The sequence below is a fragment of the Denticeps clupeoides genome, chromosome 18, assembly GCF_900700375.1.
Source record: "Denticeps clupeoides chromosome 18, fDenClu1.1, whole genome shotgun sequence".
Classification (NCBI taxonomy): Eukaryota; Metazoa; Chordata; class Actinopteri; order Clupeiformes; family Denticipitidae; genus Denticeps; species Denticeps clupeoides.
The window spans coordinates 10,739,740-10,765,497 of NC_041724.1; the positions used below are offsets into that span (position 1 = coordinate 10,739,740).

Below are 25,758 nucleotides of genomic sequence, written 5' to 3' on the forward strand. Positions count from 1 at the left end.
GTCTGCAACTTAGTGGTAATTATTTTGTCCCCCTTTTGGGGAATCTGAGAGACATGCTGTGCTGTGTCTTCTGGTGCTGTGACCCTCTTGGCAGATTTTTTTAACTGGATCTGTAGAACCACAATGATCATGCTGAACCCAGCTTTTATTCTGATGAAGTGTTAAGTGGCTCTCATGCATCAGAGACATGAGCGATGGGCCACTCACAAAAACACCAGTATAAGTCCACAAATCAGTACTGCATGTTTTTAGAATAAAGTTCTAATATCAATAGTGCAAAATTTCTAAGTAAATAAATCTGAATTTAAGATTACAATGTGGCCTACTATGTCCTACATAAAAAACACAGATTCTGTGTTGTAATTTAATGGTGCAGATGCTACGAGACTAAGGTGGAACTGATATAAATTCAGACAATATGGCCATTTAGTATTTCATTTAGATCCTATGAAGTTTTACCTGTGTGGACAAGGTATCAGTCACTAATAATGGTCTTGAAAAGGTCTTAAAAAGTCTCCAGAAACCAAATACCAGTTTGCAATACATATAAATCCAAATGTAAAAAAAAATTATATTTGTTTGGTGAAACATTCATACACTATTGTACTAGCTTTAACAATGGCATAGTATTTATCATTTCAAGGTACATCAGCGCTAGCAGGAGAGGGACTTGTTGGAAAGCGATAAAATAAAACATGATGGTGGCAGTGGGCTGCCTGCGCCTCCGGCAGTTATCCATGCTCAGCCTATTCAGCCCGGCAGGTTGTCACAGTAACCACAGAAGGCATGTGAGTGTGAACCTTACATTCCTGCACCACCAGTCCCCGGCAATGGGGTCTGCAAGTCGCATGCACATTAATGTGTAATGATGGCCATAATGGAGGAGCAACAACGCGTGCCTTCACTAGGCATGTTTAATATGCACTACCTTTACCGAAAAGAGTTAAAGTATTACCTAATCGACACAGTAGTAATGTCCCTCTGCACATTGTGTGTGTATGCAGCGCACGCCCCCTAAAGGACAAGACTTTTTTTTTTTTTTCAAATCTTAAACACAGAGAAATCAGCAAAATTCATACGAATATTTGTACAATAAATATGATATAAATATATTATACACAATGCATATTACAATATCCTTTCATTAATTGTTTTGATTTCCTCAAAAGATGACAAGCTATTTTGTATCTATAAGAGAAGCCAGATCGTGCAGTAGCAAAGCAAAAGTGGGTCGATCCTCAGGTTTCTGGAGAAAGAAAGAAAAAAAATATATATATATTTATATGTGTGTGTGTGTGTGTGTGTGTGTGTGTGTGTGTGTGTATATATATATTATTCATTTGTTCATTTCAAATCAATTTAAGCTTTTTGTCAAAATGACAACACTGATTTTCAGAACAGCAAGTTAATCTTTATCTTTTCTTTATATTCTTTAAATTTCCATTTCAGAAGTGTAGTTTTATTAACATATATAACAGAACATACCTCCTTCCAGCACCATTGCATGAGCTGGTACACGTCATCTGGTGCCAACCTCGGCCGAAGCAACCGCATACCATCATTGAGCTGTTGCACCACGTCCTGGTTTGTCTGGGTCTCATATGGCAAGCGACCTTCACTGTAGACCTCCCACATCAAAACACCTAAAAGTAGGAACATGTTTGCAAATTACATTATTTTAGACAGAAATTACATTGTGGTTAGTTACATTCTTGTGTAATTCAAACTTTTTTCAATTATTAAATATTAAAGTCAACATATAAATAATGTGAATATTACTTTTTGACCTTACATGAAAGTCACTATGTATAGTCCCATAATAAGGCAATAAGGTATCCAGATTTGTTAAATAGGTTTCTCCTACATCAGACCCTTTTGCCTTGAGATTGAGGCATGAAATGAAATAGTGGCGTTTTGTGGGTATACGTGTATAAACTGGATATAACTTTGGTTTAACACACAATGACTCCCTTATTAGTGCATGATGGAAAAAAAACAATGCACATTTGCTTTGGTGACCTGTAACATTTGGTCACCCTACATGTTAATGATGTTGACGGACATGTAGAATCTTGCAGAGTGTACCTTTAATTTAAAATACACCTCATTATTGTGGTAAATTGTAGATACAGTTGCCAAGTGTGTGTGTGGCAACAACTTTGTACAGAGCTAATGAGTGCCTACCAAAGGACCAGACATCTGATTTGCTGCTGAATTTTAAATATTGGATGACCTCCAGTGCAGACCACTTTACAGGGAACTTGGACCCTTGCGAACTGGTGTATTGATCATCTAAAACAAATCTGTAAAAGAAGAAGAAATGCACCTCGCAAAAAGCAAATTCCAATATATTTTATTTGATTTAACAAAATCACTGCGTCCGACTGGTCCCAGCTTACCTGGCCATTCCAAAATCAGAGACCTTCACCTCCATATTTATGGACACCAAGCAGTTTCTTGCAGCCTGTATTGAACAATAATTTGAAACAATCTGATGTGCACCACAGGCTTGTCATTAAAACCACAAACATGTGACATTACCAGATCCCTGTGGATGTAATTATTGCTCTCCAGGTACACCATGCCTTCACTGACATCGACGCACATCCCCAGCAGGGTGTCCTTGGACAGGGTCCCTCTCTTCCCACGAAGGTAGTCCGTCAGGCAGCCGTTCTCCATGAACTCGAAAACCAGACAGATGGGCTTTCGCTGCATGCAAACCCCAAGCAGTTTCACCAGCTTGCTGTGGGACAACGTCCTGAAAAAAAAAAGCATGCACATTTCCGCCAGAACAATTTCTACAGATGACTTATTGAGCTGAGCTGAATTCAACAGACATACTTCATGACCATGGCCTCATCTTTGAATTCTTCTTCAGACATGGCACCTTCACGCACTGTCTTGACGGCCACCTTCTGACCATTCCACTTCCCCTGATACACCAGCCCAAACTGTCCACTGCCCACCTCCTCCATCAGCTCCAGCTCCTCTGGGTGCAAGTCACACTTACCTAGACAAAAACCACAAAAAAGCTTACAGCCTTTAGAAATAGGCAGAAATAACAAGTGTTTGATATGATAATACATCTGTATACAGTCTCTTAAACTACATACCCAATGAGGACTCTGAACTGACTATGAAGTCTTCTCTCCCTGGAAACACACAGTGCCGCAGACGGGTAATTAAACCTGTAATAATAATGCACAGTCAGAGCCGGCATCCAAACAGACACATCTTTATACTACACACTACTACAGTCTAGCATACTATACAATAATGTCTAAAATCCTGAAAAACTGTACAGACGATGCTCATAGAATAACACATCTTTTGGCATGAAGGTGGATGAAGACCATTTCTTTATACTACACACTACTACAGTATAGTGTAATATACTATATTACAGCATCAGAAATCCTACAACTGTACAGACGATGCTCATAAAACAACACATCTTTCGGCATGAAGGTGGATGAAGACCATTTCTTTATACTACACACTACTACAGTATAGTATAATATACTATATTACAGCATCAGAAATCCTATAACTGTACACACGATGCTCATAAAACAACACATCTTTCGGCATGAAGGTGGATGAAGACCATTTCTTTATACTACACACTACTACAGTATACTATAATATACTATATTACAGCATCAGAAATCCTATAACTGTACACATGATGCTCATAAATTAACACATCTTTTGGCATAAAGGTGGATGAAGACCATTTCTTTATACTACACACTACTACAGCATAGTATAGTATACAATACTATAGCATCAGAAAACTTATAACTGTACACACAACACTCGTTATAACACATCTTTTGGCAAGTAGGTGGTTGAACAAAGGCTGATTACATTTTCTACTTGAACTAGATTTTTAGCCTTGTTAAATGGGGGTTCTGGTGAAGCCTAAACACAGGTGACCTTGCCTTGTTGACAGGTATATGTCAACACGTGCTATATGTATTGTAATATTTTTTGGTAGACTGTCCCATTAAGAAGGTGATTTCATTTGAGATTAGGTTTAATCTGTGTCTGTGAAACCAAACCATAGTATTCAAACTGTGCATATTTTATTCCGAATGTTCTTATTCAGAACGGTAATTGACATTTACCCCTTGTGAGTGTCGCTCTTATGTTCTGATTCATTATTTATTTCATTTGCAGAGCCTCTGCTAATGCAAGCAAATTCTACAAAGACAAAATTACATACTTAAATGCACCATGGAAAAATGTGTCACGGCTTACATCGCTTGCAGTGAAGTGCAAAGCTTTTTGCATAAGGGCTTTTAAGAATCAGCTTTTTTTTGATGATGATGTATTTGTGTAACACTAGCTTGTTTGTGATATAGTTACAGAGAGTATCTCACCTGCAGCATTGTGCTGATGGTATTGAATGAGAGCAGGAATGGTGTTGAACAGGTATTTCTCTGCCAAGTAGAACTTTCCTGATTCTGGAGACTGTCTGATCTGGTAATGCTTCACTCGAGGATTCTTTTCTCCGTTCGACCTTCATGTGAATATAGTTGACCACAAATGCACTTTTATTTTAGGAAATGTGTTCAGCAAGGGAGAGGGGAAGAAGTAGGAAAGGTTTTTGTGTGTGTGTGTATGTAGGAATTTACCCTGGAGCCTTCGTGAACACTGACACTGTATACACTCCCGCATGCCTGGAGTCTCGTACTATAAAGGCTCCCTCCTTGTTCTGTAAAAGACATATTATTTAAACCAGTCTAAACCCATCAAAGCATCTTAATTAATTAACGGATGTGAGCCATCATGTCACATGGTGTGGCAGTCTGGGTCACTGCCAGGTAGAGGGAGACATGGAGACCTGTGAGCAAGGCTTGATCACTGTCAGCATGCATGTGACAGGATATCCTGCAGTCCCTGGTTTAGAGTGTCTGATGCTGTGTGTGTGTGTGTGTATGTGTATGTGTATGTTTTACCGTGTGTTCACATCCTGCCTTTGCAACCTTTGCAACTTTGCGGGCGAAAACACAGAAAAAAAGCCACCAGACCAACATGATTTCGCTGTACTAAGTCTGTTTATGTGTAAATGAATGTAAATTGGTGGAAAGTAAACCACGATTCACCCATCATGTCCAACTTGTACCTCTTTTAACAGAAGATCCTCTGCCTCTGCCCGCGTTGTGCCTTTGTTGTACCAGCTGAAAGAGTTAAAAGTCCAACAATAAATTTCACCAAAATGGTTACAAAATGACTTCAGTTGTAGGAAGAAAATCAATATACAATATACATCTTAATAATACTTTAATTATTGTACTCACTTAAATCGTTCAAAGTTGTCAGAGGCTTTCTCAGCAATGTAAGTGCAGGGTACAAACCCAATGTTTCTTTTGGGAATAACATCAGGAAACAGTGATTAATAATATAATAATAACAATACATTATCCAGTGCAGATTATGTGAAGGCTGAGTCTAAAGATTTTTTTTTTTTTATTATTTACGTTGTAAATGGTTCTAATGATGCTTTTAATTAAGCATTGTTATGTGTGTCATTGGTTATTAATGTAATTTGTCCATATCCTAAAATTTTGAAACTATCTATCAAGATAGATAGTTTGATATTAACCCGTCTTTGGCTCGAACGGTCCACCAGTTGGGCTGAGAGTCGTCCATCACAATATATTCCTCATCTTTTATCAGACGCAGGTCCCTGTCCTCTTTAGGACTGAAGTCTTTCAAAGCCACAGCAACCCGTTCACCTGGATCTGAGAAGCGCCTCTGCCGACAGAACAACGGGCAGGTAAGAAAAATATCAACAAAGGTTATATATATATGATATAAACATATGAACCTGTTAAATAAGTTCAGTAAAGGAACGAGAAGACCTTTGGACACAGGGCATTACCTGCGGATCTGGTGTTGGGGGAAGAGGTTTTTTGGAAGCTGTGGGGATTTAAAAAAACATTCATGAATGAATCAAGCATGTTGTCAAAATGCACATCTCGAACCCAAAGAGCACCGATGTTGTGGTGTGCTGAACAACATTATGGGGATATCAGATCATCTGTTTGATAAGGTCACAAAAACCACTACTAATAATTTTCACGTAATGTACACTTGCATGACATGACACACACCACACAAACTGGGATGGTATTCGTTGCAACCCTCTGCCATCTTCTCCGTTTGCTGACAGCATCTCCAGCGGCCTTCTGACCAGAAATCGGGATGGTACGCCAGGAACAAGTCATTGTTTTTAGTTTCTTTCAAAAAAAGACAATTTGTAAACTTTTGTTACAAATCCCAGTGTCAAAATATCAAATAATACATCTCATTATGTTCTTTTGTAATCCAAGATGTACAAAATACAAATAGTTGCTTTCAAAGTTGCTCCACAGATAAGTTTGGAGATGTTGCTGGTATAAATTCAACATCAAATGGCATTTCAAACCAATGGCAATGCATGGCATGTAAATATGAGAATTTAGGTTCAAAGGTAGAAACTTACATTTTGCCCATTGGAATATATATACTAGTAAAGCTACTAGTAACTACTAGTAATGTCAATTTATAGCCGAGGGACATAAAAACTCACCTTCTTTGAGAGCTCTCACCCACTTCAGGCGGCAATCATTGTCCGGGGCAAATAAGTAAAGGTAATAATTATCATGGACAACCTGTGAACAAATTAAATGACTTTTTAAATGGAATGTTAATTTCTGGGTCTCGTTCTTAGTCTTTTGCTCACCTGAAATGGGTATTTGTTCCTGCAGGGTATAGGGGCCTCGGTACGCACAACCTCCACACATTTGATTTTGGAAAGCAGAACACGACCCTTTTCACATGGCTTTTTCTGAAAATGCAATAAAAAGGATGCAAGTTACTTAAAATATCTTTATTTTTCTTAAAATTTAGATTTGTTCTTTATAAAAACTTACCCCTGCTCGTGGTTCAGAATATACTAGTTCTTCAGTGTTCAGAACAAAGATTCTCTCCTTGAAGTTGCATGGTGATGTCCTTCGCTTTTGTTGGGATTTTTTAATCAAGATACCTCTTAAAATCACTCTTGGGTACATTGCAAAGTCTTGCTACCTTCCCGTCATTGGGAATTACCTGTACGGCAGACTGACTTAGAATAAGTGATGGCTCAGTTGCAAGTGTGTTAGTCTATGCAATGATGGTTTCCGGAAGAGCGCGCTCACTTCCTTACACACACGCACGCACGCACACACACACACACACACACACACACACACACACGCACACACACTCTGTCACAATCAAAATGTTTTAAAATTAGTGACTCCACAAGCCAAAACTGAATTAAATCAAAGTCACTGACTAATCCAAGACTAATTTGTTTAAAGGCTTTTAAAGTTCTCTGAGATAATTAAGCATTTGGGAATCTCTTTAATTTTAAGACAAATAATTATATCAAAAAAATTATTTCATACATTTTTGCTTTTATTTAATGGGTGTATTTGGCTGTATAGCCTACTCTCTTTCAAGTCACTCAACAACCCAGCCTGGCTGTTTAGAACACGCCTCTTGAATCCGCCCAACCAATGAAATTGCCTGTTGTTGCTGGGCGTTCCAATTAGCAGATGAAATATTTGAAATTTAGGATTTAGACATGCTGCCACGTTCGACTTATTGCAGTGGAATCTATGTAGCTGTTGTATTGTTTGAGAGTGGCGGTAAATTTTGCAATTTTGCATTATGTCATTAATTGTGGCCACATATCAAACTCACCATAATATAAAATAAAGCGAGTTATTTTTGCGTGTTTGAGTACTTTCTACTTGTGCTTGAGCGGCTTCATTCCAGCGTACCTGGCAACCTCGAGGAAGGAAGCAGACGGGCAAAGGACCTTTTTAGTGGCAGAAATTACTCAGTTGTCTGAAAATATCGGATGAGCGTTGGATGTAATTTCTTTCAGCCTTTGTTAGAAGGAGCGATTCGGAGGTACGTTTTCCATCCACGTTTTGTTACGCGTTCATTTGTTCTCACCCTACGCGTTATTTAGCATTCGGCTAGCTGTCGCGACTCACGTTAGCTAATGCTAACTAACATGTGAACGTTGCAGTTTATTACTGTTTCTTAAATGTTATGTTCCCACGTGCTTCGGTACAGGAAAATTAAACGAATATGTAAATGATACATGTAAATATAAAATGTGAGTTAAAGTCGTATATGATTCCTTTAAGCAATCTGTCAATCGATTGGAATCGTAAGTTAATTAAAAAAACTTAAAATATAGAAACGATGTACGTATATAATTTAAAAATGTTTATTTGTGTACGCACTGAGCAGAGGCTTGAAGTAAGGTTAACGTTGCATTCTCTTTACAGAATTATTTTCGCAGGACATGGACTTGTAACCTTGTATGTGCTTAAAAATGTCTGCAGTTTCTTCGTTTAAAACCGGGTCGATTATACTTTCTAAAACAAAAGAACAGTGCATTGGGAATAGGGAATTCTGCACACGGGGTTCTGCTTCGTAATGATCCATTTTCTAATTCCTCAGGCCCGCAGGATGGGGGAACCCCAGCAAGTGAGTGCCCTCCCTCCTCCGCCCATGCAGTACATCAAGGAATACACTGATGAGAATGTGCGGAAAGGCACCACGCCCAAGCCTCCTCCCCCGATCCGGGACAGCTACATGATGTTTGGCAACCAGTTCCAGTGCGACGACCTGATCATCAGGCCGCTGGAGAGCCAGGGCATTGAGCGGCTGCACCCCATGCAGTTCGACCACAAGAAGGAGCTGAAGAAGCTGAACATGTCCATCCTGGTGAATTTCTTGGACCTGCTGGACATTCTGATCAAGAGTCCTGGGAGCATCAAGCGGGAGGAGAAGCTGGAGGACTTGAAGTTGCTGTTTGTGCATATGCACCACCTCATCAACGAGTACCGCCCCCACCAAGCGCGGGAGACCCTCCGCGTCATGATGGAGGTTCAGAAGCGGCAGCGTCTGGAGACGGCCGAGCGATTCCAGAAGCACCTGGAGAGGGTGGTGGAGATGATTCAGAGCTGCCTGGCCTCGCTGCCCGACGACTTACCCCATGCAGATGGCTCCGCGGCTGGCGCTGGAACTGACGCTAGCGCTGGCGGGGCTGTGGCAGCCTCCTCGGGGGCTTCTGGTGCGCCCAGGCTGAAAAGCGAACCCATGGATGTAGAGGAGGCGAGCGGGAGCTGTAGCATGGCTGCTGCAATGGACAAGAGCACGTCCTCCACCAAAAAGGAGAAAGAGTGGGACAAAGATGCAGCCATGTGCAGCATTATCGACGAGATGACATGAGTTATTTGTTACGTCTTTGTCTCTATGTCTGTATATAATTTTTTTTTTTTTTAATATACTGTTTAGTTCGAAAGTTTATTATCCCTAATTTCTTAGTCAGCTTATGCAGAATAATATTCCTAATTTTGGCCTTAATAAAGCTGCGGAAAATCCAGGCTGGTATCTTCTTGTGGCATCTTTACTACGTAGCGTCTGCGAATTCTCCTTTCCGAAACGGCATGTAAAATGTTTGTATGAACTTTTCATTGCTGAGATGATTCACCTTTCTCAAGTTGTGCAAGCTGAACGTTTCTTGAAGGCCGCAACAGTATTTGATGTGTGCTGCATACAGGTAAATACGGAGCAGGCGCGCTTCGCTGAAACAAGTTCCATTACCTTGTGTAACACTGCAACACTGTCCCAAGCTTAAAAAAAAGAAAAGAAAAGTAGCGTGCTGGGTGTGTTGCTGCAATGACGTTCGCACCGATGCTTTTGTAAGATGCCCTTCTGGTGATAAAAACCTTGTACAACTTGCACCGAGCTTGCAGACATTTATTGGAGCTGCAATCTGTTATATAGACACATGGTAATGGTGCAATGTAATGGTGCCTCGCTTGCGCCTGTTTTATGTTCAATGTTGAAACGAAAGGTGTTTCATGCAATTTTAGTTTCGGAAAGTAATGCCAAATAAGAGGACTGGGATGAGTGACTATTTGTTTTTGTTGTCATCGTTTGGCTCAGATTATTCTTTCTCTCAAATTGTTATAAGCACACATGAGCTCCTACTGTTTATGAAACCAAAATGACATTATATACAGCACTGGAAGGGCTGTATTTTTACAAACAGTATCTACAAAAAATACATGTAAATTTGAAAGAAGTAGGTCGCTCAGGAGCGTGGCCTACATGGCGACGCGCTGTAAATTCAGCGTTACGAAACGCTACGGAGCCTGTTTCACAACAGGGCCACTCGCCAGCGCCGCAGCCAATGGGAGCGGCCCGCCCGCGTCACGTGGTCTTTATTTACGTAACGCGGCGGCGTCGCGTCGGCGTCTCGCCGCTCGTGTTGTCAAGCGCGGAGCCTCAGTTCGCGTCGCCGTGAAGTGCCGCGCCGGGGTTGATGGAGCTCCGTGGGACTCTCAGGGCGAAGGGAGCGACCGCAGAAGTGACGAGACGCTACTTACCACACAAAGACCCAGAGTTGCGTGTGACAATGGCTGACCGCGTTTGAAAGAGAATACGGTGCGTGTTTGCCGCGTCGTCACGTCAGCGATGAGGAGTAAAACGCGCCCGTAGGCGCCTCGGCTTCACTCGGACCGCTCGGCCGCGCACGGAGGGTCCGGCATGGACCTGCTCGGGTGCCCGGTGTGCCGCTTCCTCATGTGCGAGCCGGTGACCCTGCGCTGCGGACACTCCTTCTGCAGGCGGTGCGTGGGCGCCTGCCCGCCGTCCAGGTGCCCGGGATGCAAGGAGAAGCTGAGGGCCCGCGACGCCAAGGGCGTCCGGAACAACGTGCTGCTGTCCGGCGTGGTGGAGAAGTGCTGCCCGGAGGAGAGCAAGATGAAGTGGCACATCCAGGAGAAGATCAAGGCTGGCGAATTTGGTGAAGCTCTGCAGATCGTGCAAGAGGGCTTAGAATTAGGTAAAGGTCTACATGTTTCTGGATACAAGGCTGTTGGTGTGTGTGTGTGTGTGTGTGTGTGTGTATGTGTATATATATATGTATGTTTTTTTTTTTTCAATTTTATTTATAAATGCGCGCAGATGGCAAGTCCAGCAGAGATTTTTTTTTCTTTTTGGTGATCTTGTCACAACAGATCCGTGTTTTTTTTCCCTAAACGTCCAGGACATTCTTCCTTTCCTTTTGATTCATTTAAAAAGAGCTTTGCAACCACGGAGAAACCCAGTTATAATGATGTACAGTGTATTTATTGCTTATTCGTACAGTATGGATTCGTTCGTTCATCGGCATTAAAAAAAGACCATAGACCTACAATAGACCTACAACTGGTGTAGTAGGGTTCAACGTCAAGTGTGTTCCTGTGTCATTATTTGATGACCAGCCTATGAGCCTTTAATGAACATAAACAACTGAATTGCTCGCATGTTTGTTGATACAGAAGATGATACATGAATGGTTTAATGTTTTAAGTTCTACAGATGCTATATCTTAAACATTAATCGGACCCTGAAGTACACTTTGAGCTTGTACAGTTACGTACCTTATTTATTTACCACAGGGTGGTAGTAGCCTAGTGGGTAACACACTCGCCTGTGAACCAGAAGACCCGGGTTCAAATCCCACTTACTACCATTGTGTCCCTGAGCAAGACACTTAACCCTAAGTTGGTCCAGGGGGGGACTGTCCCTGTAACTACTGACTGTAAGTCGCTCTGGATAAGGGCGTCTGATATGAAACTGTTCAGTCACATCTGTCCGCTTTAATCCAAAGTACAGTTTTCACAAAACAAATTTTGACAGTGAAATCTAAATTCTGTGACCATATCCGGATGACTGTGTGTGTGTGTGTGTGTGTGTTAATTGTGTCCCACATTGATACAATTTGTGCAATTTGTTCTAAATCATTCTGACGAACAGCCAATTAAAATGTAGAACCGATATCCATTCAGCCGTTGAATGAAGGCCGACTTGCCTCCTTTCCTTTCACGGCAGCTCCTGATGACTTGAGCCTGAAGCTCTACCGCTCTGAGGCCAACGCAGGACTCTGTCGTTTCGCCGAGGCGCTTTGTGACCTGGATGACCTGTGCTGCGTTCGGCCCGGGTGGCCGGAGGTAAGGGCCTGGACCATTATGGCAGCTTTAGGCCTATTTCAATGTGGCCTATTTCAATCCGAATGACATTTACATTTAAGACATTTTATCAGACACCGCTTCCCAGTTATCAGTTGTTATTGGGACAGTCCCCCAGGAGACACTCAGGGTTAAGTGTCTTTCTCTGTAGTAAGAAAATCTTTCTCTTGTAAAATGTAATGTCTTGACACCTCAAATATTTTCTATGCCAGGTGCTGCTATGCTGATCGTATAAGGACGGTCTGGCTTATCATCTCCTGATAAACAGTATTACCAGGAAAACTATAAATAATTTGTCACTCGACATGGAGAGCGACCGTCGACAGAGTTCATCAGCGTTCTGGTTATGTCAGCTGGTGACATAGTGATATAACCCATCATGTGATGCCTGTGGTTTTATGTGTTTGCTGCCGTTGTTGACACTGGAGGTAATTGCTTCTCATAACCACTTGTCCTGGGCGTTACGTCACCGCAGCGCCGTGCCAGGGGGAACGCGCCGTCCGGGACGCTATAGCTGCACAGGAACTGCTTCTTATAACATTAAACTGTGAACCAATCTGTTCGTTCACAGCATTTCTGATCATAATTAAACCCTATTTACAAAATGTTTTAGCTTTAACTTATTATAAGGTTTCACCAGCTTCGGTGGAGAACTGAAGAAAAACACGAATGCGGGAATTTTCGTAGGTTTTTTTTTTTTTTTTTCATTTGGTGATCATTCCGGCTGTGTTGGAGCTTATGGCATGAATTTCTCTAGGAAATCTTATTTTTAGCCAGATTTTTTACTCTTAGATGTCATCCATTCTCTGGGTATTATTTTGCACCCTGTCGCACTCTTTGTGGTCAAAAATGTACATTCACAAAACCCTCACTCATCAATAAATAAACCATTTGGTTAACTTAAGCCCTCTACCAAATGATAACATTCAACAATTTTCAGGATTTTCACCCTTTATATGCCAGTATAAACATTTGTATTTTTGATTATTTTTTTGAAAGTGAAGTGAGGGTTGTCCTGAGGAATGGGGCACGAGGGTTAAGAATGTAAAAATTCCACCAGCCGGGCCAGCTTTTCCTGACAGCGCTGCTGAAATACTTTTTGACATCATGTTCGCAAATGAATACGGATTTGCACAAAAGCTAATAATTCAGCTACTGCCAACAAATGTCTTTAGATTAAACAGATTAATTAGCCACATATTAAACGTACATTACGTATCGGTTAAGTGTGAAACTAATCAACACAATGCATGGATTGATGCAATGATCTACCACACAAGGCAAGTTTACCCATCATGCATCACTTTAAACTGTGGCACAGTGCAGGGACTGTGGGATCATGCCTGCAAAAAAAAAAACACACACATAATATGTGTTATGCATTCACTTCAAAGGAGCACTGTTTTATTTATTATATTGATGTATTTTAACGGTGTATTGCTCTTTGTGGCCAGGGTTTCTTTCGTAAAGGGAAGGTGCTGCTGGAGATGGGCAGGCACACGGAGGCCTTGACTCAGTTTCAGCGCTGCCTGAAACTGCAGGCCGACTTCTCCCCGGCAAAGGCCCAGATTAAGATGGTAGGTTTCATGTATTACCACACACTTACATAGGATCTTGTGTAACCAAATTTACCTACATTTTGAATTAATCTTTAAATTTTGCACGTAATAATTACTTCAGACTACACAATTTTAAACTTGATTACTTATCATGGGGTGATGTGTGTGTGTGTGTGTGTGTGTTGTCAGATCTTGGAAGCTGAGGGCATGGTGGTGCCAGATGACGTGCCACAGATACTGCAGCTGGTCTCAGAATTCTTGTCAGGCCCCTGCCCCGTCACCAGTTTAATGCCATCTGCTCAGGGAGATGGAATCAGATGCCCCACAGAGGAGCAGAGGGGGGCTGCAGAGAAGGTGGGTCCAGAACAGGGGTGTCAAACTCGCGACCCGCAGTCCACATGAATGCTTTATATTGATCTATTATTATGGCCCGACGATATGATATGAAGCCTTGCCGAACGCGATCTTTTATGCTGCGGTGGAATCTGCAGTGTCCACGTTGACCAAAATGGGTTGTGAAGAAGCTCGAAATTCAGCTTTAAAATAACCAAACATTTACCGTTCATGCGAACTTTGTGTGTAGTGCGCTCAGTTTGTCACTGTGGGGCAGTGGTAGCCTAGCGGGGGAAGGATACGGTCCCATAATCAGAAGGTTCGAATTCTGAACCACTGAGGTGCCACTGAGCAAAGCACCGTCCCCACACGCTGCTCCACGGGTGCCTGCACACTGCTGACCAGGGTGATGGTTAAAAAGCAGAGGACATATTTTGTTGTGTGCACAGAGTGCTGTGCTGCAGTGTTTCTCAATGACAATCTCTTCACTTTTCACTTCACAGCAAAGTGCGCACTGCATTATGGGATCTGTAGTTTGTGTGTAATCAGCACTTATTGCTGGGCTATTATAATAGATCTATAATAAATATGATGTTGCGGGATGTGGCAAATGTGGTCTAGAATATGTAAAATGTTTACATTAATTTATAAAGCACACACACGATGGGCAGGTATGGCTTTGCATAGGTGTCATACTAATTCTGAAACTTGTGAAGAAAGGTTGAACATGTGGCATGCAAATATTTAAAAGAAGCTTGATTGAGTGTGATAATATAAAAGCTCCTCAAGTCTCATTTACATTTACAGCATTTATCAGACGCCCTTATCCAGAGCGACTTACAATCAGTAGTTACAGGGACAGTCCCCCCCTTGAGCAATTTAGGGTTAAGTGTCTTGCTCAGGGACGCAATGGAAGTGGGATTTGAACCTGGGTCTTCTGGTTCATAGACGAGTCTGTTACCCACTAGGTTACTACGGCCACAGGGCCACAGGGCCATCTAATCGATTCTCTGTGTTCACTGCAGACTGGAGCAAAAGTGAAGTCTGGTACGGAGTGCTGCCTGAGCCTGTGCCAGGCCGTGTCGTTCCTCCCTACAGCTGAGGACGATGAGGAACTGATGATGAAGAAGGAGGAAAGGCCAAGTCAAGGTCAGCCACCAGCACATGCCTACAGTACGCCTCAGAGATTACCGCTCCGAGATTCTTTTTCTCTCGCCTATAATGCAAGCATATTGTACCTTCTACTAGTTTGAATCGACCCTGAGATTTTATGTGTAAGCATCTTTATAGACTCTATATAGCCTACAGTGTAACCTAACCTATGTTTTTGGAAAAAAGTTTGGCAACCACTTCTTTAGAGAAGGTTTGAATAAGTTATTTCCAAAGAAAAACAGGGAAAGGATGCAGTGAATCTGTACTGCTGTGATAAAGACATGTAGTGGGTGTTTTGATGAAACTCTCACATCCATTAAATGACACTTTCCCCTGTAGTTACAGTACACTTCAACAGTTAGACCAAAAACATTACATAATCCTTCTGGAGCATCAGCATGTATTATTATTATTATTATTATTATTATTACTATGGCTTGTGGTATAGCTATCTAATGAGGTTTATTCATTTATCACTTAATGTTACATTGTCAGGCTGTTACTTTGTGGACCAAGGAGCATCTTTCAATGTTCTCACCGTGTCTGACTTCGAGTGTCCCCTCTGCATCAGGTCAGTTCCGTCATGTATTCAGCCCGTCAGTCCCCATCTGTCAGTCAGCCACTGTCTTTTGAATTGTTTCTATTGCAATTAGGTTTTTGTAAAAACCAATCAGTTTCACAAATTCTTCTTAAACGTTCAAACTTCTTACAACCAGGTGCAAAACATTAAAAATGTTATTTATGTTACTGATGTAATAAAAATACAGTTGAAAGTAAAATACACTAGAAATAGGATAAAGGAATTTGTTTGTACCTAATGGAAATGAATGCACAACAAAATAAACTAATTGAATATATAAGAAAAAAAGAAACAAATACATATTTTACAGGTTGTTCTATGAGCCAGTCACAACCCCCTGTGGCCACACCTTTTGCAAGAACTGCCTGGAGAGGAGTCTGGACCACAACCACCGCTGTCCTCTCTGCAAGCAGCCACTGCAGGAGGTAAAGCAAACCCTACGTCCCGTCAGATAAGGTCTTTACTGAGAGTGTGTAGTGACCAAAGTGTAAATTATTCTGATTACTTTTTAAGATCTTAAAAAAGTGTTGTCTTCTATAAAATGCACTTTAGAACAGTTCATAAAACCACATTAAAAATGTTATGTTCTCTCGATCTCCAGTACTTCAAGAGCAGGAAGTTCCACCAAACAGTGCTGCTGCAGCAGATCGTGTCCCGCCTCTTCCCCCAGCAACTGGCCGAGCGGGAGCAGCTGCACACGGCCGAGATCGCCGAGCTCTCCAAGTGAGTGACCGACACCATGGCAATGACTCTGTGCCTAAAAAGAGCGAGAGCCTGGCTGGCTTCCATGTCGGATCGCTCGCGATCAGAAGATAGCGAGCTGTTCGGTGGTGTTCAACAGGTGACCGATGGACATAGCTGACGGGCGACTTTTCCTCTCTGTCTGCAGTCTGACCCAGGACATCCCCATCTTCGTGTGCACGGTGGCTTACCCGGGCATCCCTTGCCCGCTGCACGTATTTGAGCCACGGTACCGCCTAATGATGCGACGCTGCATGGAGATCGGCACCAAGAAATTTGGCATGTGCTGCTATGAGTCTGGCAAAGGGTAAAGACATGGTCCTCAGGCCATAACACAGCTCAGTAGAGAACATCCAGGCTCCTGTAGATGTGGGGTTAAATGTAATGAATGTCTGCATTCCTCTCCCGCCCAGGTTTGCAGATTATGGTTGCATGTTGGAGATCTTGGACCTTGACCTGCTCCCAGATGGCCGTTCTTACGTGGACACGGTGGGGGGTAAGCGCTTCCGGGTGCTTAGGAGAGGACTAAGAGATGGATATAACACCGCTGACATTGAGTACCTAGAAGACCACAAGGTAGGCTTTATTTTTTTTGTTTATTTATTTATTTTTCTGCAAATTAAAAATTTGTTGGATCTGAATACACACAGTATTTGGAAATGCAAAGTGTATTTTTCTTCAATATCTTTATTAGAAACCTTCTTTGTTATCTAGTTTTGTGTATGCATTCCATTAAGTGTTGGGGTGACTGTCATTATTAGGCCTTTTAAATGTGCAGAAATATTTTTTATTACACCTGTCAACACTCTTATTCAAATACAAGCATGGATTGAACACATGCATGGATGCTGTTGTGCACCTGTGGAGAAAGTTCAAAGGTTTCATCCCAGGTTATAGACACTGACAGTATTAATTATGCATTAAAGGATGTCATTTGACTGTTTGTGCATGTATGTGTGTGTGTGTACCACAGATTGATGGTGCGGAGCTGGAGGTGCTGCAGCGGCTGCATGACAGTGTATACCAGCAGGCGCTGGAGTGGTACAACCGCCTTAACAGCCGCTTTCAGGATCAGATCTGCAGGCAGTACGGCACCATGCCGGTCCGAGAGGAGAACATCCAGGTGAGGGATGTGTGTTCACACACATTCGCCATTCAGGTTCATTCCATTCCATGTGTTAACTAAGGCTTTATTTGTGTGAATGTGTATAGGCCTCCAGCAATGGGCCAGCCTGGTGCTGGTGGCTGATGTCGGTTCTGCAGCTGGACCCTGCCTACCAGACCACTTTGCTCTCCCTCACCTCGCTCAAGGACCGGCTTGGCCACCTGCGCATTGTGATGGAATATTTCTCTCAGAGATAGATGTGCGCGCACACACACACACACACACACACACACACACACACACACACACAAACCAAAAAAACTGTTTGCGCACATGCATGTGTTTACTGTTAATCGCACTGTCCAGCTTAACAGTGTGTCAGGTGCACAGCACAGTGGTTCACTCTTTGCTTTCCAGTTTCTGTGAATGGTAACAATAGGTAAATTAAACTGTATAATAGTTTATACTCATAGTTTAAGCATATTTAAAAGTTACTGAGTTGTACTCCACACACACCTGACCTGTTTTTAATTTTTTAATTTTTTTTGTAAAGGACTGCAGTCCACTCCGCTTGTACATATGATCGCCTTTAGAACTTTATTATTGCCAGTTGCTCTGCTGTCTGGAAGCTGAGGTGGCAGTAAGACAGTCGGAACCTTCTTACTGATCCTTACTTCACTTACTGAGTGAAACTGGGATGACGAGACACAGAACTTGGCCTGGATCAGGAGACCCTTTCCTTCTTGCTAAGGGCTTAAGAGTTTGTTGCGAGCTTGACTTGTAGCAAACAATAAAAAAAAATGCTCCCAGCTATGTGGTGGAGGGATACAAATAGTCCCTGATCCTTACAAAGAAAGCAATATAGGCTGACTTATGTTTTGTGCAATTGCAATGACTTTGTATAGATAGATTTCCAATTCTGCATTAATCAAAATATAGTCAACTTAAAACACAGAAAATTGCACTGCATTAGAAGAAAGTCAGTCAAGTAGGTTTTTAGCCATCCACTAAAAAACGTTTAAGCTTTTGAGTTCATATTAGTGGAACCAAGGCCAACTGGGGATTGTGGGGCATGTAGTGCCTGTATCCATTACCTTTGCATTGCAGTGCATTCTGGGCCTTATATATATGCACACACACACACACACACACACACACACACACACACACACACACACACACACACACACACACACACACACACACGACAGACTCTTAAAATGCACAGCATGGATCAGCACATTACCAGACTTTCATTACAAGGAGGAATTGCACTTAAAGTTGCAGCTTTTAAATGACGTGTTTTGTGTGTGTTTCAGCGAAATGCTGATATGTGCATTTTACATTATTTAAACTCGTGTAAACACCTCAAGCCAATTTAACCGTGCCATAGCACTCGTACGCATGGATGTAGCTTTTTCATTTTTTTTTTTTTTCACAGTCACGATCACTGTTGCGTGGGTGCAGTAACAACATGCAGTAAGCTTTGTGGTTTTAAATGGATGAGACATGTGCAGATGTGAGGAGATCTGAGCCGGTCCGATGCCTTCTTTTCACAGACATTTATGGGCCATATTTAACGCACAATGACTTGGAAAAAGAAAAAGAAATAATACATTTGCAACCCAACAGGGGAAAATACGGGCATGTGGAGCATTTAAGTTTTATCACAATGCTTCAGCAAACACAGCTATTCACAGCTGATGTGGAAAAAGGGAGCCTACTCAGGAGTGATACTTGTAAAAATTTTTCATTTAGAATTCATATGTAAAGAGCATAACCCTCTTCTGAGTATAGTTCAGACACAGGTCCTTCTAATTCTTGTATGGTAAATAAGGTAAGATGAAGAAAAATCAACACTTTACTGAATACTTTTTTTTTTTTTTGGTCCAGTCCTATCATCCAAAAGAACCTTCATTTGTTTGTAATCTACAATGCGTCTGCATGTGCGTTGGGTTTTTCCCCCCTGTCTCTTTTGTAACTTTTGCTTCTATTACGTTTTTTATTGGATGATCTGTTATGAGTGCACATACATTGCTGGTCATAAGAATACTGTACCCAATGTAATGGTGTGATAATTGCAGTCTGAAATACATTTCTGGCAGACTTTAACTTTGGTATAGTGCAGAAAGAAAGTTGCCTTAAAAATTCTAAATTGTTGTTAATATCTGGTCATTTTCAATAGGATTCTATTCTCTCCCTGTTGCAGTTGCTGTTCTTGGAATGAGATTATTACTGTTCTTTGCAGATGGACACACACTGTATGGAATTGCACGAAATTACATGAAAAATAACATTTTGTTCCAATTAATTCAGCCACTGATAAACTGGTGTTCCTGGATAACCTTTCTGATTAAATCAAATAAAAGTTCTTTTTTTAATGCACATTTATTGTAATGGCATCAGTTTGTTTTTAGGAATGAATGTGGCTCCATGTCATGATGCTTTACTGTGGAAGTAAAGCCCAAAATCATTAAAGTTGATCAATTAGAGCTTGACTAACTACTAACGAAAGCGAAGTTTTGACTTGATCCATCGCTGCTCCGCCTCCATACTCCGCCAGAGGGCGCTCCGGGTGCGCCGCCTGTCGGACATCAGAACGCCCGTCTAATTAAGGTGGAGAACTTTACAAAGTTTATAAAGCGGCGTGCAGCGATGAGAACCTGTTGTAATAATGGAGGGGGGAAAAACGGGTAATTCTGCTACAAAAATACGTGGTTTGACTTCGAATGAGGTAAAATCTTCACATTCCATGCGTGTTAATGAAGGGCGTCCATCACATTATTATTACTGGCCACACGACAGTATTTGCCGATTGATTGCTGTGTTTTAAAATGTCCGTTCGAATCGAGTGTCTTGTTTCAGGACGCTGGACAGTTCCGCGCATGCGTCCGAGCGCCCGTGAGGACTAAGACCACGACGTTAACGTCAAAAGCACGCCATTATTTATTATTTCAGGCGTTTGCAAGTAGAGTTTCTGGGATTTGCACATACGATACGTTTCGAAAGGGTTATTAAGGGTTATTGTGTGTTATTAAGGAATAAACGACCCTATAATATTTTAGTGCTTATTTTTATTTATGCTCATAAATGAATGTCTGTCTCTCGGTCTCTCTGTGCACTTGTTGTATGTCTTGTACATACATTGTATGCACATTGTATGTCTTCCCCTTCTGTGCAGTTGAAGCATAAGCAATTTCCTTCGAGATTATTTTATGTTTAAAAATATTTTTGGTCAATATTTGGTTGTTGTTTGCAAAATTGGCATATTGGGCCACTTGAATACTTGCAATATGAGGTCGATAGCAGTCGCAAAAGCATTTCACTGCATATCATCATACCGTGTGACTGTGTACGTGACAAATAAAATTTGAATTTGATTAATAATGTTTTCTGATTTTGATTCTGAATATTATTGTTTTTAATTGGAAACATTATAAAGGCATCGAATGGGTCAAAGCTCCGGTCCAGACGTCCACACACACACACACACACACACACACACACACACACACAGAGAGAGAGAGAGAGTGAGAGAGGGAAATCCCTGCAGCGCGCACATGGTGTCTGGATACGCGTTAAAAGAAGCGCGCTCACACACACACACACACACACACACACACACACTGCGAGGGAGAGAGAGAGAGAGAGAGAGAGAGAGAGACATTCCCACACACTCTGACCCCCCGACGAGCGCGCGCGCCCGCGCCCCACACGCGCCGCGTCTTCCACGGAGAGCGCGCGTCCCCGGAGCGTCGGGATTCCCGTTCTGGCGAGACGATGCCGGCCCGGAGGTTCTGGGAAGGCGGCGCGGTCGGGATGTGTTTGTGGGTCGCGCTCCTGTCCAAAGGTGAGATTAAAGCGTGTTTTCGACGTTTCTTCTCCTTCGCTGCGTGGCGTGAAAGTTGGGCGACTCGCGCCAAAATAAGCGCAGGCAGAGATATTTCCTTTATTTTCCGATTTAATCTGAAATCGTCCAAAGTTAAGTGGTTCAGGAGGAAGGCGCAAACACCAATAATTCAACACACCAAATGTTGCATCATACAACCCAAGCAAAATTAGAATATAATGGCTGTATGATTATTATTGGCACAATAGCTCTCCATGTAGGAGTTTGTGGAAGTGCGAATATATGTATATGTGTGTGTGTGTGTGAATGAATGAATGAATGAATCTGGGTTTGTGTGTGTGCATGAATGAATGAATCTGGGTTTGTGTGTGCGTTAAGGAATGACTGTGGGTTTCTGTGTGTGCGTGAATGAATGAATATGGGTTTATGTGTGTGTGTGTGTGTGTGAGTGAATGAATCTGGGATTGTGTGTGTGTGTGTGTGTGTGTGAGTGAATGAATCTGGGATTGTGTGTCTGTGTGTGTGTGTGTGTGTGTGCATGAATGAATGAATCTGGGTTTGTGTGTGTGAGTGTGTGAATTAATGAACGTGGGTTTGGGTGTGTGTGTAAATGAATGAATGTGGGTTTTCTGTATGTGTGTGTGTGTGTGTGTGTGTGTGTGTGAATGAATGAATGAATGTGGGTTTGTTTGTTTGTGTGTGTGTGTATGTTTGTGTGTGAGTGAATTAATCTGGGATTGTGTGTGTGTGTGTGAGTGTGTGAATTAATTAACGTGGGTTTGGGAGTGTGTGTGAATGAATGAATGTGGGTTTGTGTGTGTGAATGAATGAATCTGGGTTTGTGTGTGTGTGTGTGTGTGTGTGAGAGAGAGTGAATGAATCTGGGATTGTGTGTGTGTGTGTGTGTGTGTGTGAGTGAATGAATCTGGGATTGTGTGTGTGTGTGTGTGTGTGTGTGTGTGCATGAATGAATGAATCTGGGTTTGTGTGTGTGAGTGTGTGAATTAATGAACGTGGGTTTGGGTGTGTGTGTAAATGAATGAATGTGGGTTTTCTGTATGTGTGTGTGTGTGTATGTGTGTGTGTGAATGAATGAATGTGGGTTTGTGTGTGTGTGTGTGTGTGAATGAATAAATGTGGGTTTGTGTGCGTGTGTGTGTCATTCTCCTGACACGTCACCCCATTTCCCTCCATATAAACATGACATCTGTGGCGAGAAGACACTGGCGCAGCTGTGGTTCCGTCCTGAAGCCAGAGGCGGCCTGGCCTGCCTGAAGGCTTGCTGCACGGTAGACTGAAGTGCGTTTTGTTGTTTTTGACTATTATTATTATTACTTTGAACACGTTATGCGTCACATCTTCTCCCTGTTCTCGGTTCTGGTAACCACCTTCACCTTTTAACCATATAATGACGTATTCTTATTATAAAAAAAGGATTTTGATATTCTGTAAAATTCTGTGAAATATTTGCAGCCATCACATCTCTTCTTCCTAGAAAACACCATTAGCAAGTCTGTCTAGTGGAATAACATAATTACAAAGACTAACGAATGCCACAATTATTATTTTAATGCCATATGGAAACCTTCTGTGGTCCTGGGATTTGCATACATTTTCGAATTTTTTCGAGTGAGACAGGCTCTGCGCTATTTAGTGTTTTTTTTTTTTTGCCCTCTAGAGTTGAAGGTATGAATTTGCAAATCCACAAGCACGCATTGAAACATATATCTACAAACATTGGATCGGTTTGTAGGTCAGGACAGTCTTTGCTCTTGTCCCCATTGTGGCATCACTTCCATTTGTGTGTTTAAAAGAGGCCAGCGATGACAGATGTCTGTGTACCCGCGTTTTTTCATTCAGCGCTGGTAAAATCTGAGCCGCCCATCACTCATCTGCCTGTGTGGCTGGTGGGAGTGTTAAATAACACCACGGCCTGTCAGGGCTGGCTCCACGAAGATGTTGGAGCTGAAGTTAAAGGTGCTTCGACCATCAGTGAGGAGATGTGGCGTGGACAGCGACGAGGCTGTTGTGGCTGGCGCGAATGGCTTTGGACGTGCGGCGTAAATGCATTACGACGGGCGGCTTGAAGTGGACATGGCTGTGTGCTGGAGGCCCTGCTGTCGCCAAAAGGCGTCTAACCACGGGAGACTTCAACAAAGGAGCTTTGTCACGGCGAGCCTGTCTCCTGTGACCCTCCATCCGTCCTACACAGAGCCTGGTTGGGCTTTTCATGCCGCTGCTCCCTGCTGTTGCGCAGCTTGGATAGACGACTGATGGCCCTAATGGCTTTGGTCAGTGGACTGACACATGTAAAGTAACCTCTGATCGATTTAAACATATTTATGCCACTGTAAACATTGAGTCAGGAGCTAAAATCTGCCATTCAACAGGTATGGAGGAATTGATTAGAAGTAAAACAGAGTGATTTACTATCTCGGTTAACCGATTTAGTAACCGATTCTAGGATTGTTTCAGTACAACGTGCAACGTTCATTTACTGTAAGTGAAAGGTAAAATGGAGTCAAGCGCACACACACACACACACACACACACACACACACATAATCTTAAATCAGAGATTAGGATTATATCAGAGAGAGAGGAGCCATTAAAGCAATATGAGCCTTTAATAACAATAAAAACCCTCCAGAGGCCCTGTTTTGGATTAGTACTCTAACAGAACCTCACTCCATTATACTCGTTCTTTACCACCAGTATAGTCAGTCTGGAAGACCTCACCATTAAACCCCAAAAATGTTGATGTATTTTCATATGATCCATCTGTCATTATCATGTTTTACAGTTATGGTTCATCAGATAATTTTATCTGTCTCTTCATTTGCACCAGTGCAGAATCCCTTCCCTTTATAGAGTGAAACACAGAACATCACCCTGTGCACACAGTGAAATATGAATAGAATATGAGTAGAATATCTGCTTTTAACCCATCCCCTCAGGGATCAGTGGGCAGCCATGACAGCTGGGGAGCAGTTCAGGATTCAAACCGGCAACCTTCGGATTTTGGGTTCGTATTCTTATCCGCTAGGCCAACCACTTCCTCATAGAGGATATGGAGACTATGCTGGAAGGTCTAGAACAATCTTATACATGAAACATGTTTACCTTTTTAGTAGGGGCAGTGGTGGCCCAGTAATTAAGGAAGCAGCCATCAGAAGGTTGCCGGATGGAATCCCGATCTGCCAAGGTGCCACTGAGCAAAGCACCGTCCCCACACACTGCTCCCCGGGCGCCTGTCATGGCTGCCCACTGCTCACTCAGGGTGATTGGTTAAATGCAGAGGACACATTTCACTGTGTGCACCGTGTGCTGTGCTGCTACAGTATGTATCAAAAGTGACTCACTTCACTTCACTTACATGTTGAAAATCCTACAATGAAAATCCTAGTCACTCATTACTAGCACTCAGTGTTAAAGAAGGATTGGTTCAAGGCGAAACCACAAAACAGGGGAGCTGCTGAACCAACATGAATAACTTTGTAAATCATTATAAGGATTTTGGAATGACCTTGAAGAACTGAGCCACTTTACAATTGTCACCTCTGCCTTTTTAAATCCTCTCAGTGTCCAAAAGCTGTCATTTCTCACTGATCAAACAGTGATCAAACTGTACTGTACTCAGATTTTAAATGTGCAGATTTGAACATTTTAAAAATATTTAAAACAGTATCACTATGCTTATTAACCTGCACTAATTTGTAATCATTATTTCATTCCAAATCCTCCAAATCTACAATCAGTAAGAAACCAGTACCACAAATGTGATTACTGTTGGACATTTTTCCACAAATTTATTTCCACACTTTGTTGTAATGTACTATTGTATCAGTATGATTATTAATGTACACCTTAATGTATCTATTATTTCATTTCAAAATGGATCATTTAAATCCACAGCCCTGCTGTCCAGCAGGTAGCTAATTTTTTCCTACTGACAGACCATGCAAAATTTTAAAGTCACATCTATTTCCAGCTTCACACTTTCACACCAGATTCCATTTGATGTCTAAAAGCTGGAATGGAATCAAATCTGCACTAATTGTTAAATGAAACCATGTGTGCAGGAGCGCTGGCACGGGGTTCACACCGTATGTGAAGAATGTGGGCTATAGCGAAAGTAGCAACGCAGTTGTATTAAAACTGAGCTCCTGCCCTGTGGCGCACACTGACCTGTACTCCACCGCAGTGGCTTTGATCTACCTCGCAGACACATCAAATATTAATAATCTTAATGCAGCATTGTCCCATACGTGGTTCCCAATGCTTCTCAGGGTCTGTGTTCCGGTTTTAGTCGTCTCACGCCTCTCTTAGTGGCGCCGAACTCCGAGCCTGTGGTGTGTAAATAC

The 25,758-nt window shown here is 42.1% G+C and overlaps 4 protein-coding genes across 4 annotated transcripts in view; 3 read left to right on the forward strand and 1 right to left on the reverse strand.

The window, feature by feature from the left end:
- Nucleotides 1-547: 547 nt before the first annotated feature.
- Nucleotides 548-7,143, reverse strand: LOC114768033 (tyrosine-protein kinase ITK/TSK-like). The gene is made up of 17 exons (XM_028960091.1): nt 6,924-7,143; nt 6,734-6,838; nt 6,581-6,662; nt 6,123-6,248; nt 5,891-5,928; nt 5,612-5,763; nt 5,307-5,372; nt 5,132-5,186; nt 4,641-4,720; nt 4,386-4,525; nt 3,114-3,188; nt 2,842-3,010; nt 2,542-2,758; nt 2,400-2,464; nt 2,185-2,303; nt 1,486-1,643; nt 548-1,246 (listed from the first exon to the last, which is right to left on the reverse strand). The coding sequence occupies exons 1-17, from the start codon at nt 7,059-7,061 to the stop codon at nt 1,178-1,180; spliced, it is 1,854 nt and encodes a 617-aa protein (XP_028815924.1). The 5' UTR covers nt 7,062-7,143; the 3' UTR covers nt 548-1,177.
- Nucleotides 7,144-7,616: 473 nt separating this feature from the next.
- On the forward strand, nt 7,617-9,433 carry LOC114768363 (mediator of RNA polymerase II transcription subunit 7-like). The gene is made up of 2 exons (XM_028960591.1): nt 7,617-7,950; nt 8,512-9,433. The coding sequence occupies exon 2, from the start codon at nt 8,521-8,523 to the stop codon at nt 9,283-9,285; it is 765 nt and encodes a 254-aa protein (XP_028816424.1). The 5' UTR covers nt 7,617-7,950; nt 8,512-8,520; the 3' UTR covers nt 9,286-9,433.
- Nucleotides 9,434-10,288: 855 nt separating this feature from the next.
- On the forward strand, nt 10,289-19,931 carry LOC114768362 (LON peptidase N-terminal domain and RING finger protein 1-like). Its single transcript, XM_028960590.1, has 12 exons — nt 10,289-10,906; nt 11,938-12,056; nt 13,529-13,651; nt 13,823-13,987; nt 14,992-15,115; nt 15,614-15,689; nt 16,009-16,123; nt 16,300-16,421; nt 16,588-16,746; nt 16,853-17,015; nt 17,413-17,562; nt 17,652-19,931. Exons 1-12 carry the CDS (start codon nt 10,609-10,611, stop codon nt 17,799-17,801), a joined length of 1,764 nt encoding a protein of 587 aa, XP_028816423.1. The 5' UTR covers nt 10,289-10,608; the 3' UTR covers nt 17,802-19,931.
- Nucleotides 19,932-21,174: 1,243 nt separating this feature from the next.
- LOC114768403 (neuronal acetylcholine receptor subunit alpha-7-like) overlaps nt 21,175-25,758 on the forward strand; it is a 34,158-nt gene continuing 29,574 nt past the window's right edge. The window contains exon 1 of the mRNA XM_028960665.1: nt 21,175-21,394. Coding sequence (XP_028816498.1) covers nt 21,325-21,394 — 70 coding nt within the window. The 5' untranslated portion in view covers nt 21,175-21,324. The remainder of the gene's footprint in view (nt 21,395-25,758) is intronic.

Coding starts and splice junctions, on each gene's coding strand:
- LOC114768362 (XM_028960590.1), top strand. CDS start 10,609: ATGGACCTGCTCGGGTGCCCGGTGTGCCGCTTCCTCATGTGCGAGCCG. Junction 15,690..16,008: donor GAGTGTCCCCTCTGCATCAG/GTCAGTTCCGTC, acceptor CATATTTTACAG/GTTGTTCTATGAGCCAGTCA. Junction 17,563..17,651: donor TCCGAGAGGAGAACATCCAG/GTGAGGGATGTG, acceptor GAATGTGTATAG/GCCTCCAGCAATGGGCCAGC.
- LOC114768363 (XM_028960591.1), top strand. CDS start 8,521: ATGGGGGAACCCCAGCAAGTGAGTGCCCTCCCTCCTCCGCCCATGCAG.
- LOC114768033 (XM_028960091.1), bottom strand. CDS start 7,061: ATGTACCCAAGAGTGATTTTAAGAGGTATCTTGATTAAAAAATCCCAA. Junction 6,839..6,923: donor ATTCTGAACCACGAGCAGGG/GTAAGTTTTTAT, acceptor TTGCATTTTCAG/AAAAAGCCATGTGAAAAGGG. Junction 5,187..5,306: donor GACAACTTTGAACGATTTAA/GTGAGTACAATA, acceptor TAACTCTTTCAG/CTGGTACAACAAAGGCACAA.